General features: G+C 43.6%; 1 protein-coding gene across 1 annotated transcript in view; it reads left to right on the forward strand.

Moving 5' to 3' along the window:
• TPK1 (thiamin pyrophosphokinase 1) overlaps positions 1 to 16477 on the forward strand; it is a 353276-nt gene that overhangs the window by 209795 nt on the left and 127004 nt on the right. Inside the window, exon 5 of the mRNA XM_064169937.1 lies at positions 7132 to 7227. Within this exon, the coding sequence (XP_064026007.1) occupies positions 7132 to 7227 (96 nt within the window). The remainder of the gene's footprint in view (positions 1 to 7131; positions 7228 to 16477) is intronic.

The raw sequence follows: 16477 nt of genomic DNA on the forward strand, positions 1-16477 counted from the left end.
CATGCTGCCTCATTAAAAACAAAACCAGGAAACATTTTATTTACTTCAACAAAGACCATTATCAAAACAGAAAGAGGGGAAGGGAGGAGAGCCTGCAGCTGTTGCAGTCAAAGTTTCAACTACAGAGCTGCTCCTCTTTTATTTTTTTCATTTTTTATTTGCTTGTCAAGTTTGAGAAGTTCATGGAGCTTTTGGTTTGTGGAGCTATGCATATGTTTGTTTATATTGACTGGGTTTGCTTCATGCCACCACACAGTGCTTGATGAGTAAGTCAAGGGGTGTTATACAAGGTTAGAAGAGGTGACCAAAACTGGACATTTTTGGTTTGGTTGGTTTTTTTTTCAGCAATGGGCCTTTCATTCGAGTTTGTGTTTCAGTTATTTGGCTTCCAGTGCATATACTTCAACATGATTAATAAATTCTTTTAGTTAATCCGAGTGGCAGCACCACTTAATGTGCAATTGGATGAGTCAAAACATCATCCACCCCAGAACTAAGGTCCAAGCAATCTGGACAGTATTAGCTTTGCACTGGTGCCAAACAGTCAGCCAAATCTGAGTCCAAACACTGAAAGAAAATGCCTTTCACTTAATTATGTTGTTTTGGCTATTTAAACACCCCAAATAATTTTCACCAATTGCACATACTTGTTTTGTTCCCTACTACAGAAATCAAAAGGCAATTCATACAGTTAGGCTGATCAAAAGAGAAGCTGTTCAATACTTGTTCAGCAGTGTTTGAAGCTCCCCAAAGAAATCAGTGAGCTTAACTGCTTTTTGCCTTCCATATTTGCATCCTCCTCCCAAAATGTGAAAGGATTCAATTCCTAATGTCCTGCTGCTTTGTAACTGATACAAGTAAGCCCATTTTGTGGGTTAGTAAGCCCATTTTGTGGGTTTGGTGCCATCTTGCTACATTGGCCTCCAGTAACTTACAGCCTGTAGGAAGTCTCTGCAGCTTTTATGTAGCTCAGGCTCTATGTTGTTCTTCTGTCTGTTTTCCTTCCATCTTGTCTCTGCAATTGTTTTCAGAAACCTCATGTGACATTCTAGCCTGGTTCATCTTCATCTCGTGCTGGGCCTAGTTTTCATTCTGGAACAGTTGTTTTGCATCAGCTGTGAAGGCTGCAGCAGGCATATGAAGAATGTGAAGGTTTGGGGCTGTTCTCTGAGCAGGCAGAAGTGGAAGAGGAAACCAGAGGGATGAAATGACTGAAATTCCCCTAGAAATTTACATAGAGAACTAGGAACCCTTTACCTTTTTGCTGCTAATTGACCTCTCTGGGGGGTCTGAGGTGGAAATATTGCATATAAATGTGGTGCAGGTAAGGGCATGTATGCTAGGGAAATCTGGAGCATACAATGTGTGAGAAAAGGCTGAAGTAAAGTGGCTTGTTCATCCCACAGATGAAAAGGTGTATTTAGCTTCCTAACAGGACAGCAGAAGGGAGTTAGAACCAGATTCTTCTTTGATGTAAGCAAGGACAGGAAAAGAAGCAATGCCACAATTTCTATACAGAAGATCCCAGTCTAATGCCGAGAAAGAAAATTTCACCAGAAGAATGAATGTTCAAGCACAGGAAGAGGTTACCCAGAGGACTTGTGGAGTGTCCATCCTGGGAGTTGTTCACCTTAGACTGGAAAAGGCCTTCAGCAACTTGACCAAATCTAAGCCACTCTCAGTGAGGAGTTGGACCAGATGACTTTGAAAAGTCCCTGCCAGCTAAAGTGATTCCATGAATGTATAACTCCTGCTCAGTTGGTCTGTGAGCTATTGGAATTGACTGGCTGCATTACTGTTTGGGCAGGTGAGATGGCAGGTGAGCTTTAAGGGAAGGAGAGTGTTTAGAACTGCCATTTTATTTATAGAGGTTCCCTAAATTTTAGTTGTCTGCTCTGTGGGTTTTAGAGGCTCTGTGAGCTGTCTCCTTTCTCATCTTTTAGCTTGAGGAGATACAGCTTTCCAGTGTCTGTCACTAACACTCTGTTGAGACTGATGACTCAAAATTGAGCTTCTGTACAACAGGAATTGTTAAAAGGCTGAACTGGACATTACTGGAGCACAGCCAGATCAGGCTTCAAAGATAAACTCAAGTGGCTTACCCCAGGAGGGTCTTGGTGACAGAGTACAAATTAGGGTATTTATGGACTTTGTTCTCATTATATTCCCATGCTCAGGAAGATCAGAGAAAGGACAAACATGACTTCTTTTTAATAAGGTATTAATAAGGCCATGAGGGAATGAACACCTACCCACTGCTTTCTTCAAACACACAACATGCCCTGGTGCACGGAATTTCTGGAATCAGGAGAAATGCTGAGATGTAGGGATTGACATTTCAGTGCCTGTCTAATTTCAGTGCCTCCCTGAAATAGAGGGTTCAATAATCCTATTATGTGTGTCTGCCACACTCCTATTCTTTTAGCAATATGCCTCCCATCACTGCTATAATAAGACAGAACAGCCACAGCCTAATTCCATGTGCCTCATCCTATCATTTGGCAAAGTGGTATCGTCATCACATGCCATCTATTGTTTTCTTTCCTGCTATGTGTGATATTGATTTTTCTAACCTTTCCTAATGTTAAATTTGCTTGGCTTTTTAACTTTCTAGCCAAAGGTTAATGTTATTAAGTTGAGCAGGTATCTATAAAGCTTGCAAGTGTTATTGCCTGTCTTGCAGTTGTTGTACTGTCCTGTCATTAAGCCCTAGCTGCATCAGAAAGCTCTGTCCTGAAGATCTTTGTCATCTGGGGATAATTCGGTGAAGGTTGATATCAAACTGCATTGGAATTGTCATTCAGTTCTGTGGTATAAAATAATGGCATTTGATATGTCAGGAGGAGCAGATTGATATAAAACTCTCTTATCGTGGGTGAACATGAACTGCACAGGCATGCATTTCAGAGAGGCTGTAAAGAGAAGGCAGGAAGATGTGAGTGCTGCAGCCTGGCCTCTGCCCCAGGACGGTCTGACCGTGCCAGTCTCTTTGCCGTTGTGACAGGAGGAGCTGTCGGGAATATCTCTGCCCATTCCAGAACTGGTGATCTGCTCAACGTGGAAGGAGAATGAGAACTTACAGCTTAATCTGAAGGAAACAGTGGCTTTATTGGTGGCGTATTTTTCAGTATGAGCTGCAGCAGTACTTGGATAAAGGGTCAGAGATGCAAAAAGTGGATTTCAGGATACCACTGTTAAGTCAGGTTTTGGTTTCAGCTGCTGCTGCAGTGCCCTCTGTATCCTTATCACAGGTACACTCTTTAACAAATTCACAGAGTCACAGAACACCAGGCTGAAAAGGACCCCAAGGATCATCTGGTCCATGCTTTCTAGGTGATAGTGTAGTTGAAATGAGATGACCCAGCAGCCTGCCAAGCTGAGTCTTAAAACTGCCCAGTGTAAAGCAATCTACTGCTTCCCTTGGGAGATGATTCCAATGTCTGACTGTTCTCATGGGGAGACATTTTCTTCTGGAGTCTGATCAGATTCTCTCCAGGAGTAACTTGTACCCATTGCCCCTTGTCTTTTCCATGGGGCTACTTATAAAAAGAGAGTCTTCATTCTCCCACTGGCCACCCTTTATGTACTGCTATGTGGTAATAAGGTCTGCACTAAGCCTTCTTTTCTTAAAGCTGAACAAACCAATTTTTCTCAGCCTCTCCTTGTACAGCAGATCTTCCAGTCTTCTGACCATTCTCATGGCCCTTCTCTGGACACTTTCCAGCCTGTTTTGTACAGCAAGGATTAAAACTGCATGCAGTGCTCCAGGTGTGGTCTGATCAGTGCTGAGTAAAGTGGGATGATAACTTCTTTATCTCTGCCGGTGATGCCCTTGTTGCTGCAAGCCAGCATCCTGTTGAATTTCTTTGCCACTGCAGCACACTGTTCACTCAAGCTGAGCTTGTTATCCACCAAGACCCCCAGGTCCTTTTCCACAGGGCTGCTCTCCAGCCAGGTGGATCCCAATCTGAGCTGCACTCCTGGATTATGTGTTCCCAGGTGCAAGACCCTACATTTTGCCCCATTGAACTTTATAAGTTTCTTGCTTGCCCACTCAAAATTTGGCCTCAGTGCAAATAGGGGTTGTTGAAAACCTGAACTTGATGTTACCGGTGCATTCAGTGAGCACAGCCAGGCACAGGCTTCGAAAGACAGACTCGAGTGATGATCACTTCAAAAAACCCAGACAATTTGGTCTTTCCTGGTTAGAAAGCAGAACTGCAGCCTCCCTGCAGCTGCCAAAACCTGACTGTCCAAGGAGGGGAGATCAGGCTTGTTAGTGCCTGCAGGAAGGAGAAATTCAAAGTGCTGGGGGAGAGCTGGGGTCAAATCTTTTATTTATAAATCAATACCTATAAACCACTTATTTCTGCCAGCATTGGGAAGCCATGGAATGGCCCTGGCAAAAGATAAAAGACCTTCCTTCTCTACTGCTAATTTAAGTGCTGGTAACTCAGATTCTGTCTCTTCTCCTGTGCTCAGCAGTAGCTGTCCCTGCCATTGATTTAGTCTTCATCTGTCACATTCTTGTGCTATTCAAAGGCTGATGGTGAAAGACTGAGGAGGTTCTCTCTGCTCACAGTTTCTCACAGCTTAGTCTCTCCTGCCACTATCAATGCCGGTAATGAGGCTGTCTGAGACCTCCCCATTCCTACCAAATGGGACATCTTTTCATTTAGAGGGGCTTTGATTAACTGCTTCCTTTCAGTAGTTTTCAGATCCACCTGTGAGCTTTCTGGTGGGTGGACCTGAACATCCCTGTGCCATCCTTGGGCTCACTTGGAGACTGAGGCTGGAGCTGCATGGTTCGTGTGTTCATTAAGACTCTAGCTGGCTTGTGTTGCTTCTTCCCCTGCCAATTTAATGCTTTAGCCTTTGCTGGTGATGAGCAGAGGCATAGCAGCTTTTCACGTTGTTTGATGCTTAGCACTGACTTCAGGCTCCAGCTGTGTTTTCCCTAGTCTCTTTTTGGTGGCAGCAACATTATTTCTGGCTTAGCAGCTTCATCTGCCAGTTCCCTCACAACCCACAGATGCATCAGATCCCATGGGCTTGTGCAGCTTCAGGTTCCTTACATGGTCTCAAGCCTGCTGTTCTTTTACAGTGGGCAATTCTTCATTCCTCCACTCCCAGCTTTTGCCTTCTGTGACTTGAGCAGTGTGGCTGGAGCACATTCTGGTGAAGATGGAGGCACACAGTTGTTAAACACTGTGTTCTCTTCCACATTCTGAGTGCCAAGGTTTGCTTCCCACTTCATTCAAATCTCCTACTACGTGAGGCTTTTGTTTAGTTTTTAGATGCATTCTGGCTGTGTAAGGAAGCATTTCGGTGGCAGTTTGCCTTCCTCTTGGAGGCTTGTTCAAATAAAATGCACTAAAGTCCATCCACACACAGATCCTCTTCCATACCTTTATTTTTACCACTGAGATAGAGGCAGCTACCTCATTCTATGATTTAACATTTTGGATTCTTAGAGTTGTTTGGCTTTTTTTTCTGATATAACACAAAAAATGTACTTTATGCACACAGGCAGACACAAAAAGATTCTGTAGTCTGCTTGCTTTTTTCTTATCACTTGTTATTGTGTGTAACAGAAACATCAAATCTGTCAGATAAAGACAGTGCTGGAAGGCTTTTTAAGGGGACCTTGGTGTGATAGGAGAGAGAACTTCTAAATCCAGCACGTGTGGAACCTCTTCCAGTAGTGACTTTGTGTGGCAAAAACTGTCCATGTTTCCTTGCTCATCGTTTTAACACTGGCTTGGAAATGGCTTTAACTGTCCATTAAGAAATCCAAACTCCTGCTCTCCTCCACTCTAAGATGCCCTCATTCGTGTCTTTGTCAATGATCTGGCCAAAGGGGCTGAGTGAACCTCCATTAACTTTGCTGGTGACACTAAGCTGGGAGGGAGTGTTGATCTGCTTGAGGATTGGGTGGTTCTAGAGAGGGATTTGGACAGGCTGGATTGATGGGCCAAGACCAAGTATGTGAGAGTCAATAAGGTCAAGTGCTTGTCCTGCACTTGGGTCACAAGAACTCCGTGAATGCTCCAGACATACTGCGTGATGCATGAGGCAGTGTCTGTAAAGCTGCCCAGCAGAGAAAGATCTGGTGGTGTTCATGTACAGCTGCTTGAACATAAGCCAGCATTGTGTCCAGGTGGCCAAGAAGGCCAACAGCAGCCTGGCTTGGATCAGCTGTAGTGTGACCAAGAGGACTAGGGAAGTGGTTGTCTCCATGTACACAACAGCAGTGAGGCTACGTCTGAAGTACTGGGTTCAGTTTTGGACCCCTCTCCAAGAAAGACATTGAGGTGCTGAAGCAGGTCCAGAGAAGGGCAACAAATCTGATGAAGGATCTGGAGAACAGGTCTGGTGAGGAGCAGCTGAGGAAACTGGGCTTGCTTAGTCTGGAGAAAAGGAGGCTGAGGGGAGACCTCGTTGCCCTCTACAAATCCCTGAAAGGAGTTTGGTCTCTGTTCCCTGGTAACAAGTGGTAGGACAAGAAGAAATGACCTGAAGTTGCACCAGGTGAGGCTTACATTGCATATAAGAACAAGCTTCTTCACTAAAAGCATTCTCAAAGACTGGAGCAGGCTCCCCAGAGAGGTGGTCGAATCCTCTTCCCTGGAGGTGTTTTAAAAAGGCAGAGATGTGATGCTGAGTGGCATGGTTTAACAGCATACTTGTTAGAGGTAGAAAGTGGTTAGACCCAATGATCTTAAAGGTCTTTTCCAACTGAAATAATTCTATGATTGTAGCAACTGTAGCACCAGGGAGGGCACTCATTTTCCTGGAACCTGGTGCTGAAAGTTACTCATCACTGAGGGCTCACTATACCAGCACTTGTGCTTGCAGCAGAACATGCTTATCCAAACTCATGAATGTACTTGATGGGTTTTGAATATCTGTTCCTGTGCCTATCAAACCACTGCTTCATGATAATTTAGTGACCTGGGGCCTACAGTCTTTGGGCTCTGTCAGGCTTTCACTTAATTCTGCATCTCCATGCAGAGACTTGCAGAGCTGACTGCATGCAGTTAATTTCACCCCAGACAGCTTTAGCTCTTGAAACTCAATGATGACTGACATGATCTTTTTTTCCTTTCTGTTTTGCTGCTTCTTCACTAGGGGTGTGAGTTAATTGAGACCATGGATCAGGACCTCACAGATTTCACCAAGTGCCTTCAGATACTTCAGAAGAAGATAGAGAAGAGGGGCCTGCAGGTAAAAGTGACACACCTTTTGTCTCTAAGTCTTACTAATTACTCTTCCTTTCAGCGTTGATGTTTTAAGCTTACACTTAAATGCAACACTATTTCGTGTAGCCTTGTCATTCTGGGGGTTTGCCATAATTTACTGCACACCTCTTAGGCATTGATGCTTCTGCTGAAAAGGAATTGCACAGAGTGTCAATGAACAAGCTCTGGCTTTCTTAAAAGGCAGCTTGTATTGATTTCTGTTAATGAACTACCCAAAGTGCAGAAGAGCTCTTGTGGCTGATGTTCAAAGCAAGGGGCTCACCGTGGCATGTAAATATATTTTCATGTCTTGGCACACTGAGCCTTGATGTTCATCTTCTTCCTCTCCCCTCCCAAAGGTGAGATGGGAGGGGGAATCTTATCCTGCCAACACTGCATCTGGCAAGCAATACCACCTTCTGCTAAAGGTTCTCCTGGAATCAAAGAGAACCTTTGCAGAGCAAGCAGTGCACTAAACTTAAAAGGAGCCATATGGAGTTGTCAGCTGCTCATTTCCTTAGAAAGGCAGAGGCAGCAACATTCCCCCTCCCCATTCACAGCTTGGTTTCAGAGGCCCACTTCTTTCATCTGAGATGTGAAGTTACCAATTTTGGGGAATTTCCCATATGATGAGTCCATGGCAGGTGTGCTCTTGAGGTTGCTGCCCTCTCCTCCCTATGGGGCAGTCATTCCTAAGGGCTGAACAGTTTCTTCCACTCTGTACCTGTGAGTGAAAGGAACTGAGAGGAAGCAGCTGCTGCACCCTCTCATCAGCAGCAAGGCAAGAGTCACATCAGAGAGTGAAAATAAGCACAAGATGGAGGGAGATGTGTACGCCTCCTTTCCCATTTCTTTTAAAGCAGGACATGAAAGTTGCCTGACTTCTTGACACCACTGTAGTAGTCCAACAAAGCAGCAAGAGATGGAAGTGCCAATTCCACTCCCTCTTTCTTCTCTTCTCTCTCCAGGCTAAAGATAATTAACCATTTTTTGCTTGAGTTCATCAGTATAGACAGAGATGGTGGGGGAGGGGTTGTTCTCCATATATTTCTCTTATCTCTTTGGCTGTGAGCCAGGAAAGTCTTCATATGATGGTTTATTTTTTTCCCTCTGTAATTTATCATCACAAGAGCACAGAGGGGTGTCTTGCCATCTAGGACAAGAATAATAATGAATGCTGACTGAACAGATGAGCCACCTATGCCTAGGATCTGCTTTGCCTTTGGCAAGCAAGGTGCTTCCCTCTTAAGAAAATTTCCCTTATAATGAAGGAGAACTTGAGTGTTTCCTGGATTCAATTTGTTATCAAATCCCAGCTATTGCTATTAAAGGATTATTTCTTTTAATAGCAATCACAAGAGGTTTTATAATGAATAATCAATTTGTGGTTAAAATAAGAGCAATGGGAACATGAGAGTTACAGATGTGTTTCAACTCTAGTAGCCCATTTGTAAAACTTCTAATTCTTTGATCACTCTTAGGTAAAGCCATGTTAAGTTGGCTAAAGGCTACTGCCTTAGAATCCTGGATGATGTTTTGTGAAGTACAAGCCAGAGGTAATTGAAGTAGTTGTGTGGAGTTCGTGCCAATGCACTAAACTAAAGGCTTCAGTTTGCTTGTATTTTTGTGCTGTTACCTGTCAGGTGTGCTTTGAATACAGTCTGAGTTTGTCAGAGGTGCAAGAAGTAACACAGATGCATTTTCTGAAACTGAATACCATGTTCATTAAATCCCAGCTCCTTGCTTGAGGCATCTGTTCTATGAACACAATAAGATGCTATCAGCTAAAGCTTACATTCCTCTTTTGGCTCTTCTTCATTTTCAGACATAGTTCCAAGAAGTCACTCATTAAATTTAGACAAATAATACATGAACCTTCAGCAAACAGAGCCCAAAACTGCCACAACTGTATAAATGACTAGTTTGAATTCCAGGTTACCCTTTATTCAGAAGCACTGGGGGAGACCTTATTGCAGCCTTCCGGTAGCCAAAGAGGCCAGGAAGCAACTTTTTGCCAGAGCCTGTAGCGATAGGATGAGAGGGAATGGATTTAAACCTGGGGAGGAGGGATTTAGACTGGGTATTCGGAAGAAATTCTTCACAGTGAGGTGGTGAGACACTAGAACAGGTTGCCCAGGGAGGCTGTGGATACCCCCTCCTTGGAGGTGTTCAAGGCCAGGTTGGATGAAGCCTTGAGCCATCCGGTCTAGTAGAAGGTGTCCCTGTGCAGGGCAGGGGGTTGGAACATGATCTTTAAGGTCGATTCCAGCTCAAACCATTCTAGGGCTCTATGAATTGGTTAGTAGGAGGTTTAGTAATTCTTCTGAATGCCCTGAAAATGCAGTGCTTAGATGAGTGCCTGGTCCCTCAGTAACACAAAGATTCTGAGCATGAGCAACATATCCTGGCTTCAGTTTAACGATGCAACCACTTGGCTGCCTTGAAACTCTAACCTCTTCAAGTACCTAAACTGACACTTAATTTAGGCAACTCTATGGGTAAAATTCTGGCATAAAAAATGTTATGTGGTAAGAAAACAGCATGTTCAAATCATCCATCTGCAAATTTCCTACAGAGAAGAAAGCTGCCAGTGAATTCTGTGGTCACCTGGGAAATACATACAGCTGAGAAAGGAAAGTCCAGGGTCTGAAAACTACAAGTGGGTAGAGAATGGGTGTCACAGTCTGGAGGATTTGGGTTTTTTTTTCCTTTTGGAAACAAACAAAATCATGAAAGCTTTGGTTTTAAGTGAGAATCTTATCTCTCAGTGTAATATGTCTTCCTATTTCCAGAAAAGCTGTGTACAGTCTCCAACTTTGATTTTTGACTACTCCGTTTGGCTCATCCGGAGCACTTCTTAAAGAGAACTGTGACAAATAGACACTAACAATCTGTTTCCTTATGATTTATAGTTGAAGTTATTAAACCAGGAAAGTATTTTTTAAGGATCTTTAAAAAGAAAAAAGGCTTCCAGTGTCATGCTGTGTTTGCTGCTCTTTCTGGGTAGCAATATGTTAAGCCAGGAAATTAATTATGTTCGGTGTATGCCATGGGCCCACAGTCCTGTGACATAGCATATCTGGATGAAATATAGCTGTGAGGAGCTAGGGCATTTGAAACAGATACTCCTCCACTGGGTAGAGAATGAGTTGTAGTTTATCTGCTGTACTGAATGGATCAAATTTCTACTCTGATTTGTTGGCCACTTCTACAGAAGTTTTATGTCAAGGAGGCTTTTGAGCTCACATGAACATATGGGGACAGTTTCGTTCCAAAGGTATGAAGTTTGTGTAGTTTCCATGTTCTCAGCATCTTCATCCTCCTCCTATTCCTTTCTGCTGGCCCAAGTATCTTTTGAACAGAGTACCAAAAGGTAATAATGTCAGACAGCTTTCTTAGAGGTCATCCGAGTGGGAGTGAAGTTGAGATATACACTCAGTGGCCCCAGTGGAGAGAAGGCTGCAAAATTAGTTTAGCTTTTACCAGTTATTGGATAATTCAGTCTTAGAGGAGACCCTGGAAGTGCTTTTACCTCCAGGAAAGATGCAACTGGAGTTCAAGTTCAACAGAAACACAAATCTGTGAGAAAAAACACCTCGTTAGTTCTTGAAGCCTTTGTAGGATGTAAACACCCTTCTAGAATAATTAGCTCAATTTATAACTGCACCTTCCACAGGACTCAAGTGAAAAATCTCAGTTTCTGAATCCTCAGGGTCCTGCATTTCTGATTTGCTTTGTGTATTCCAATTGCATAGCCAAGTCATGCAGAAAACAGCACTGGGATAATTTTGTGATATCTAAGTCACCTAATTATATGTATTTATAATTACATACTGCAGTGACTGTTGGAACTAGCAGTACCCTTTATATATGCAAGCTAGAATCAGTCTTGATTTTCCCTCTCTGCAGCCCTAATTCATATGGGATGGGTGAAGCAGTGAAGTGCCACCGGTAGAGTCATAGGATCACAGGATGTCAGGGGTTGGAAGGGACCCAAAGAGATCATTGAATCCAACCCCCCTGCCAGAGCAAGACCATACAATCTAGCTCAGGTCACAGAGGAATGCAATAAGATAGGCCTTGAAAGACTCCAGAGAAGGAGACTTCATAATCTCCCTGGGGAGCCTGTTCCAGTGCTCTGTGACCCTTACAGTCAAGAGTTCCCCCTTGCATTGCGGTGGAACCTCCTGTGCTGCAGCTTCCATGCATTGCTCCTTGTCCTATCTCAGGGAGCAAGTGAGCAGAACCTGTGTGTGTGTCCCCCACCTCCTGACCCTCAACCCTCAGATATTTATAAACATTTATTAAATCCCCTCTCAGCCTTCTCTTCTCCAGACTAAGCAGCCCCAGGTCCCTCAGCCTCTCCCCATGAGACAGTGCTCCAATCCCATCATCATCCCTGTAGCCCTCCATTGGACTCTCTCAAACAGATCCCAGTCCCTTTTAAACTGGGGAGCCCAAAACTGAATGCAGTACTCAAAATGGGGCCTCAGCAGGGCAGAGTAGAGGGGGAGGAGAACCTCCCTCAATCTGCTGGACACACTCTTCTTAATGCACCCCAGGATCCCATTTGCCCTCTTGGCCACCAGAGCAGGTTGCTGTCCTATGGACAACTTGTTGTCCAGCAGCACTCCCAGGTCCCTCTCTCACAGGGCTGCTCTCCATGCACGCATGCACATGCCTGTGTGTGTAAAACCACACAGATTGTCTGGCAGCATACCTTTGTGCTTGTCTCATCTCTTAATTACTCTGTCTTAATTTGTGCCACAAGTTTTGTTTGCATTGTTTATGCTCTCTTGACTACTTCGGTGTGCACATTTGGTTTGCTGCGCTAATTGCTGTTTTATCTGTTCTGTGGTTCTGTGACTGCTTTCCTTTCTTCATTACAAGACTTTCAAGTAAACCTATTCACAGTGATTTCTGCCCAGTGCTACTTTCTGTTCTTAATTTTCTCTCATGAAGCAGAAGCTATTTCAAGAAAGCAGCTGGATTAGCAAAATGATAGGCATGCTTACAGTAGATCTTACTTAGAGATCCACAGACCTTGCACTAAGAGTGAACATAATAAGCTTGAGGAGAGTAGGTTGAGACTACATATTAGAAAGAAATTCTTTACAGTAAGGGTGGTGAGACACTGGAACAGGTTGCTCAGGCAGTTGTTCAAGGCCAGGTTGGATCAAGCCTTGGGCAACCTGGTCTACTGGAAAGTGTCCCTGCCCGTAGCAGATGGCTGGAAGTAGATGATATTTAAGGTCTGTTCCAACTCAAACCATTCTGTGGGTCTATGATTACTATCTTAAATTTCCAGATGGGAAAGCAGAAGTACAGAGGCAACTTGTCCACAGTCTCCTCTGTGGTGGTACAGCTGGGAATGATCCTTTAATTCCTAGCTTTCATTCAGTGCTCTTTCTATAGCTTCATCTGTGGTTGGCCTCACAGGCAGCTCATGCTGGTGAGAAGTGGAAGTGTGTGTGTTTTAAAATTGCCTGGCTCCAAGAAGAATCCTCACAATGTAAAGATATGCTTAAGCTATTATTTTTATCTCAGGCTTACAAACTCTGCTTTCTTTAACTGTTTCATCTAAAACACCATTTAGTCTTAAAACTGAGCTCTGGGACTTTTCATTTAACTTTATTATCCTTTCTGCTTAAAAAAAAAAAAAAGAAGTTAAAGCATCTCATTTGGTTATATGGGCTGAAGATATTTAAAAAAATAGGAGTTTTACTGAAACTTCCTTGCCTTTTGGTAGTTTAATGTTACTGCTTTTAAACTGGTAAAAGCATCAGTATCAATATGAAAAAAAATCAAGTCTTCCTAAAAGCCCTGCACAGTAAAAAGGTGCGACCCTAACTCTTCCATTGTAAAATGACACTCTGAAGGTTCAGCCTGGCAGCAGCCTGGGATATTACTTCTGTTAAAGGAATGCAAACATTCCTCTCCATGCCCTTTTCAAGGAACTTTCAAATCAGTCCTCTTTCTTTTCTGTTGAGGAGAGACTAAGCTAAACATAATGTTAGTGAAGTCCTGTGTGTATAAAGTGCTGAATAGAGGACAATGAAGGGATGGTTGTGTACCACCTTCAGCTGTGCAGTGTTCAGATGGCTTATTAAGCATTCTCTGCTTTCTCTTTACACAAAGAAAAAGGTCCTGAAGGAAACCTGAAAGTACTCTGAAGCTGAAATCAGAAAATCACAGAATCACAAAATGGTAGGGGTTGGAAGGGACACTGGGGCATCATCCACCCTCCCTGCTAAAGCAGGGTCACTTAGATCAAGTTGCACAGGAACATGTCCAGGTGTTTGTAAATTCTCTAGAGGAGAAGATTCTGGAACCTCTCTGGGCAGCCTGTTTGAGTGCCTCAGCACCTTCACAGCAAAGAAGCTTCCCTTCATGTTTAGGTGGAACCTGCCTGTGCTCTTTGTAAGCAGTGCTCCTTCTCCTATCAGAGTGCACCACCAAGAAGAGACTGGCCCCATCCTCTTGATACCAGCCCTTTAGAAATTGATCATCACTGGTTAAATCCCTTCTCAGGATGCCCTTCTCCAGGCTGTACAGACCCAGTTCTCTCAGTCTCTCCTCCTCAAAGAGATGCTTCAGTCCCTTCAGCATCCTGATAGCTTCTCCTAGACTCTCTCCAGTAGTTCCCTGTCTCTCCTGAACTGGGGAGCCCAGAACTGAACTCCAATGTTCCCTCTTTAGGGCAGACAGGGAGAAGAACCTCCCTCAACCTGCTGGTCATGCTTTTCTTAAGACATTTAGGATACCATTGGCTTTCTTGGCCACAAAGACACACTTAGAGCTCATGAAGAACTGATTGTCCAACAGGTCTTCCAGATCCTTCTTCTTGAAAGTGCTTTCCAGCAGATGAACCCCTAGCCTGTACTGTTTTCAAACACTTTGAAAGAGAATAATTTCTTACAAAAAAAGCAGCCCTATGTAGAAAGGTTATAATTATTGCTGGGCTTAGCTTGGAATTTTTTGTGTGTTTGTTTGGAGGGGGGTTTGTGTATGTATTTGTTTGGTTTTGGCTTGGGTTTGTTGGGTTTTTTTGTTCTATCATTTCAGGTTTTTTTTCCTGATGATGTTACATTTTGGTAACAGTAAATGTAGGAGCTTCACTTCCTGGCTGAATCCTAATTTTGGTGTTCAAGTTAGGTAGTTGGTAATTTCATTTCTGAAAACTTGTAAGGACCCAGAATAGCAGCAGGAATGACTTTTACAGGAAAGCCTAGAGATGAGCACAGCTCATTACCAGCATCTGGAAACAGGAAAGCAACTAAATAACATCACTAGGTGGAGAGGCTGTCTAGAAAATAGCAAACCTGGCATGGAGCTAGAGTGAGAAGCTCTTACAAGGACCCTGAAGTTTGTGACTCTATCTCCAAATTCCATGTAGGAGGCAAGTCTAAGAATAAACCTCTGCAGTTTTGGTGGCACTGTTGAGTTTTTCTCCTTAATGCCTTATAGGAGGAGAATAGAAAATGCAAATGAGATACATTTTAGGAGAAGTTAAATATGTGTAATGAAAAGGTTTCTGTGCTGTCAAGTGCTACATCAAAAGATTTTCATGAGTTATTAATAGTAATCCTCTTCATAAACCTTTCCTGCCAGAAAGAAACAAATGGATCTAAAGAGTTTCCTCTTAATTCCCACTTCTAAAAAGTAGAATTTCATAATACCTTTCAACAGCAGTAAATCCTTCTTTTGGGGTGTGCATGCATACCCTTGAGTGCTGGCTTTTCTGACCCTATACTCCAAATCCACCCTCCGGGAGAGCGGTAGCCAAGCGTCTTTCCTACAGGAGCTGGTGATGTGTGCTGGCAGCATAGAAAGACAACTGAATCCTGGACTGCATCTCCAGTAGTGTGGGCAGCAGGCTGAGGGGTGTGATTCTCCTACTCCATTCCTGTGACCATTCCTGTGAGACTCCATCTGGAGTACTGTGTCCAGCTCTGGAACCTTCAACACAAGAAGGGCATGGACATGATGGAGAGAGTTCAGAGGAAGGTCACAGATCAGAAGGATGGAGAATTTCTCTTACAAGGACTGGCTGTGAGAGTTAGGGTCATTCAGCCTGGAGAACAGAAGGCTTTGGGGGCAAAGTCCAGCAGTCTTACAGTGTTTGAAGACCTGCAAGAAGGCTGTTTGCAAAGGCTTGTAGTGATATGATAAGAGGCAATGGCTTCAAGCTGGAAGAAACTCAATTTAGATTAGACATTAGAAGAAAATTCTTCACCATGAGGGTGGTAAGGCACTAAAACAAGTTTCCCAGAGAAGCTGTGTAGTCTCCAAGCCTTGAAGTGTTCAAAGACAGGTTGGATGGGGCCTTGAGCAACCTGGTTTAGCAGGAGGTGTCTCTGCCCATGGCAGAGGGAATTTGAGCTAGATGATTTTTAGTGTTGCATTCAATCCAAACCTTTCTATGATGCTATGATTTGCTGTTCTCTTTGTGACCACTGATTTTGTCTTGTTTATAGCCATTTTTGATAGGAGAGGTGATTCTCCTCTCTTTTCCAGTCCAGTCTGCTTTACAGGAGCACAGCTTCCTGTCCCAGTCCAGAGGAGCAAGAGAAAAAAGGTCTTTGTCGAGAGGAAAGGGAGTTGCTGTTGTTTATTTCCCTGTTGTGGAATTGAGGTACAAGTGAGACCAGATACCAGAAGGGACACTATTTATTGAAGGATAAAGTAAACAAATCAGAGAAAGAGAGAGAAGGGGCGGGAGAGAGAGAGAGAGAAGAAGGGAGAACGAGAAGAGAGAAGAGTAGGAAAGGGATTATACACCTGGCCAGAGATGGGGTGGGAGAGACAGGGTTCCCAGAGTCCAAGTCCTTTTCAGTTTGCCCAGGGATGTTTCCAGCAGGTGATGTCATCATCATCATCTTAGGAGGTTCTTTTTCTGGGGAGTTCTTTCCTTCTTACAGCAGGCAGAACTTAAGGCATGGCATGGTTGGTAGCAGTGGTGGAGAGAGGCTTTCTGGGCTGCTGTTTTCAGGTTGGATGGCCATGGTGATGCTCACCTTCTCACACACCCCAGCTGGTGCAAGCCCAGTGTCTTTTAGTCACTGTTTTGCAGCTCAGTTTGTTGCTTGAGATTTTTCTAAGTAGTTTGGTTCATTTTTCTTCCCTTCTGCTTGACAGATGAGTACTGTGGTGTTATGAAATCCCTCCCTAAGTTATGAGTATTTTTATGAAATCTTGTTTAGTTAATGGGATGTAAGTTTATAATTAAGCATATT

Source organism: Pogoniulus pusillus, chromosome 32 (genome assembly GCF_015220805.1).
Source record: "Pogoniulus pusillus isolate bPogPus1 chromosome 32, bPogPus1.pri, whole genome shotgun sequence".
In the NCBI taxonomy this organism is placed as follows: Eukaryota; Metazoa; Chordata; class Aves; order Piciformes; family Lybiidae; genus Pogoniulus; species Pogoniulus pusillus.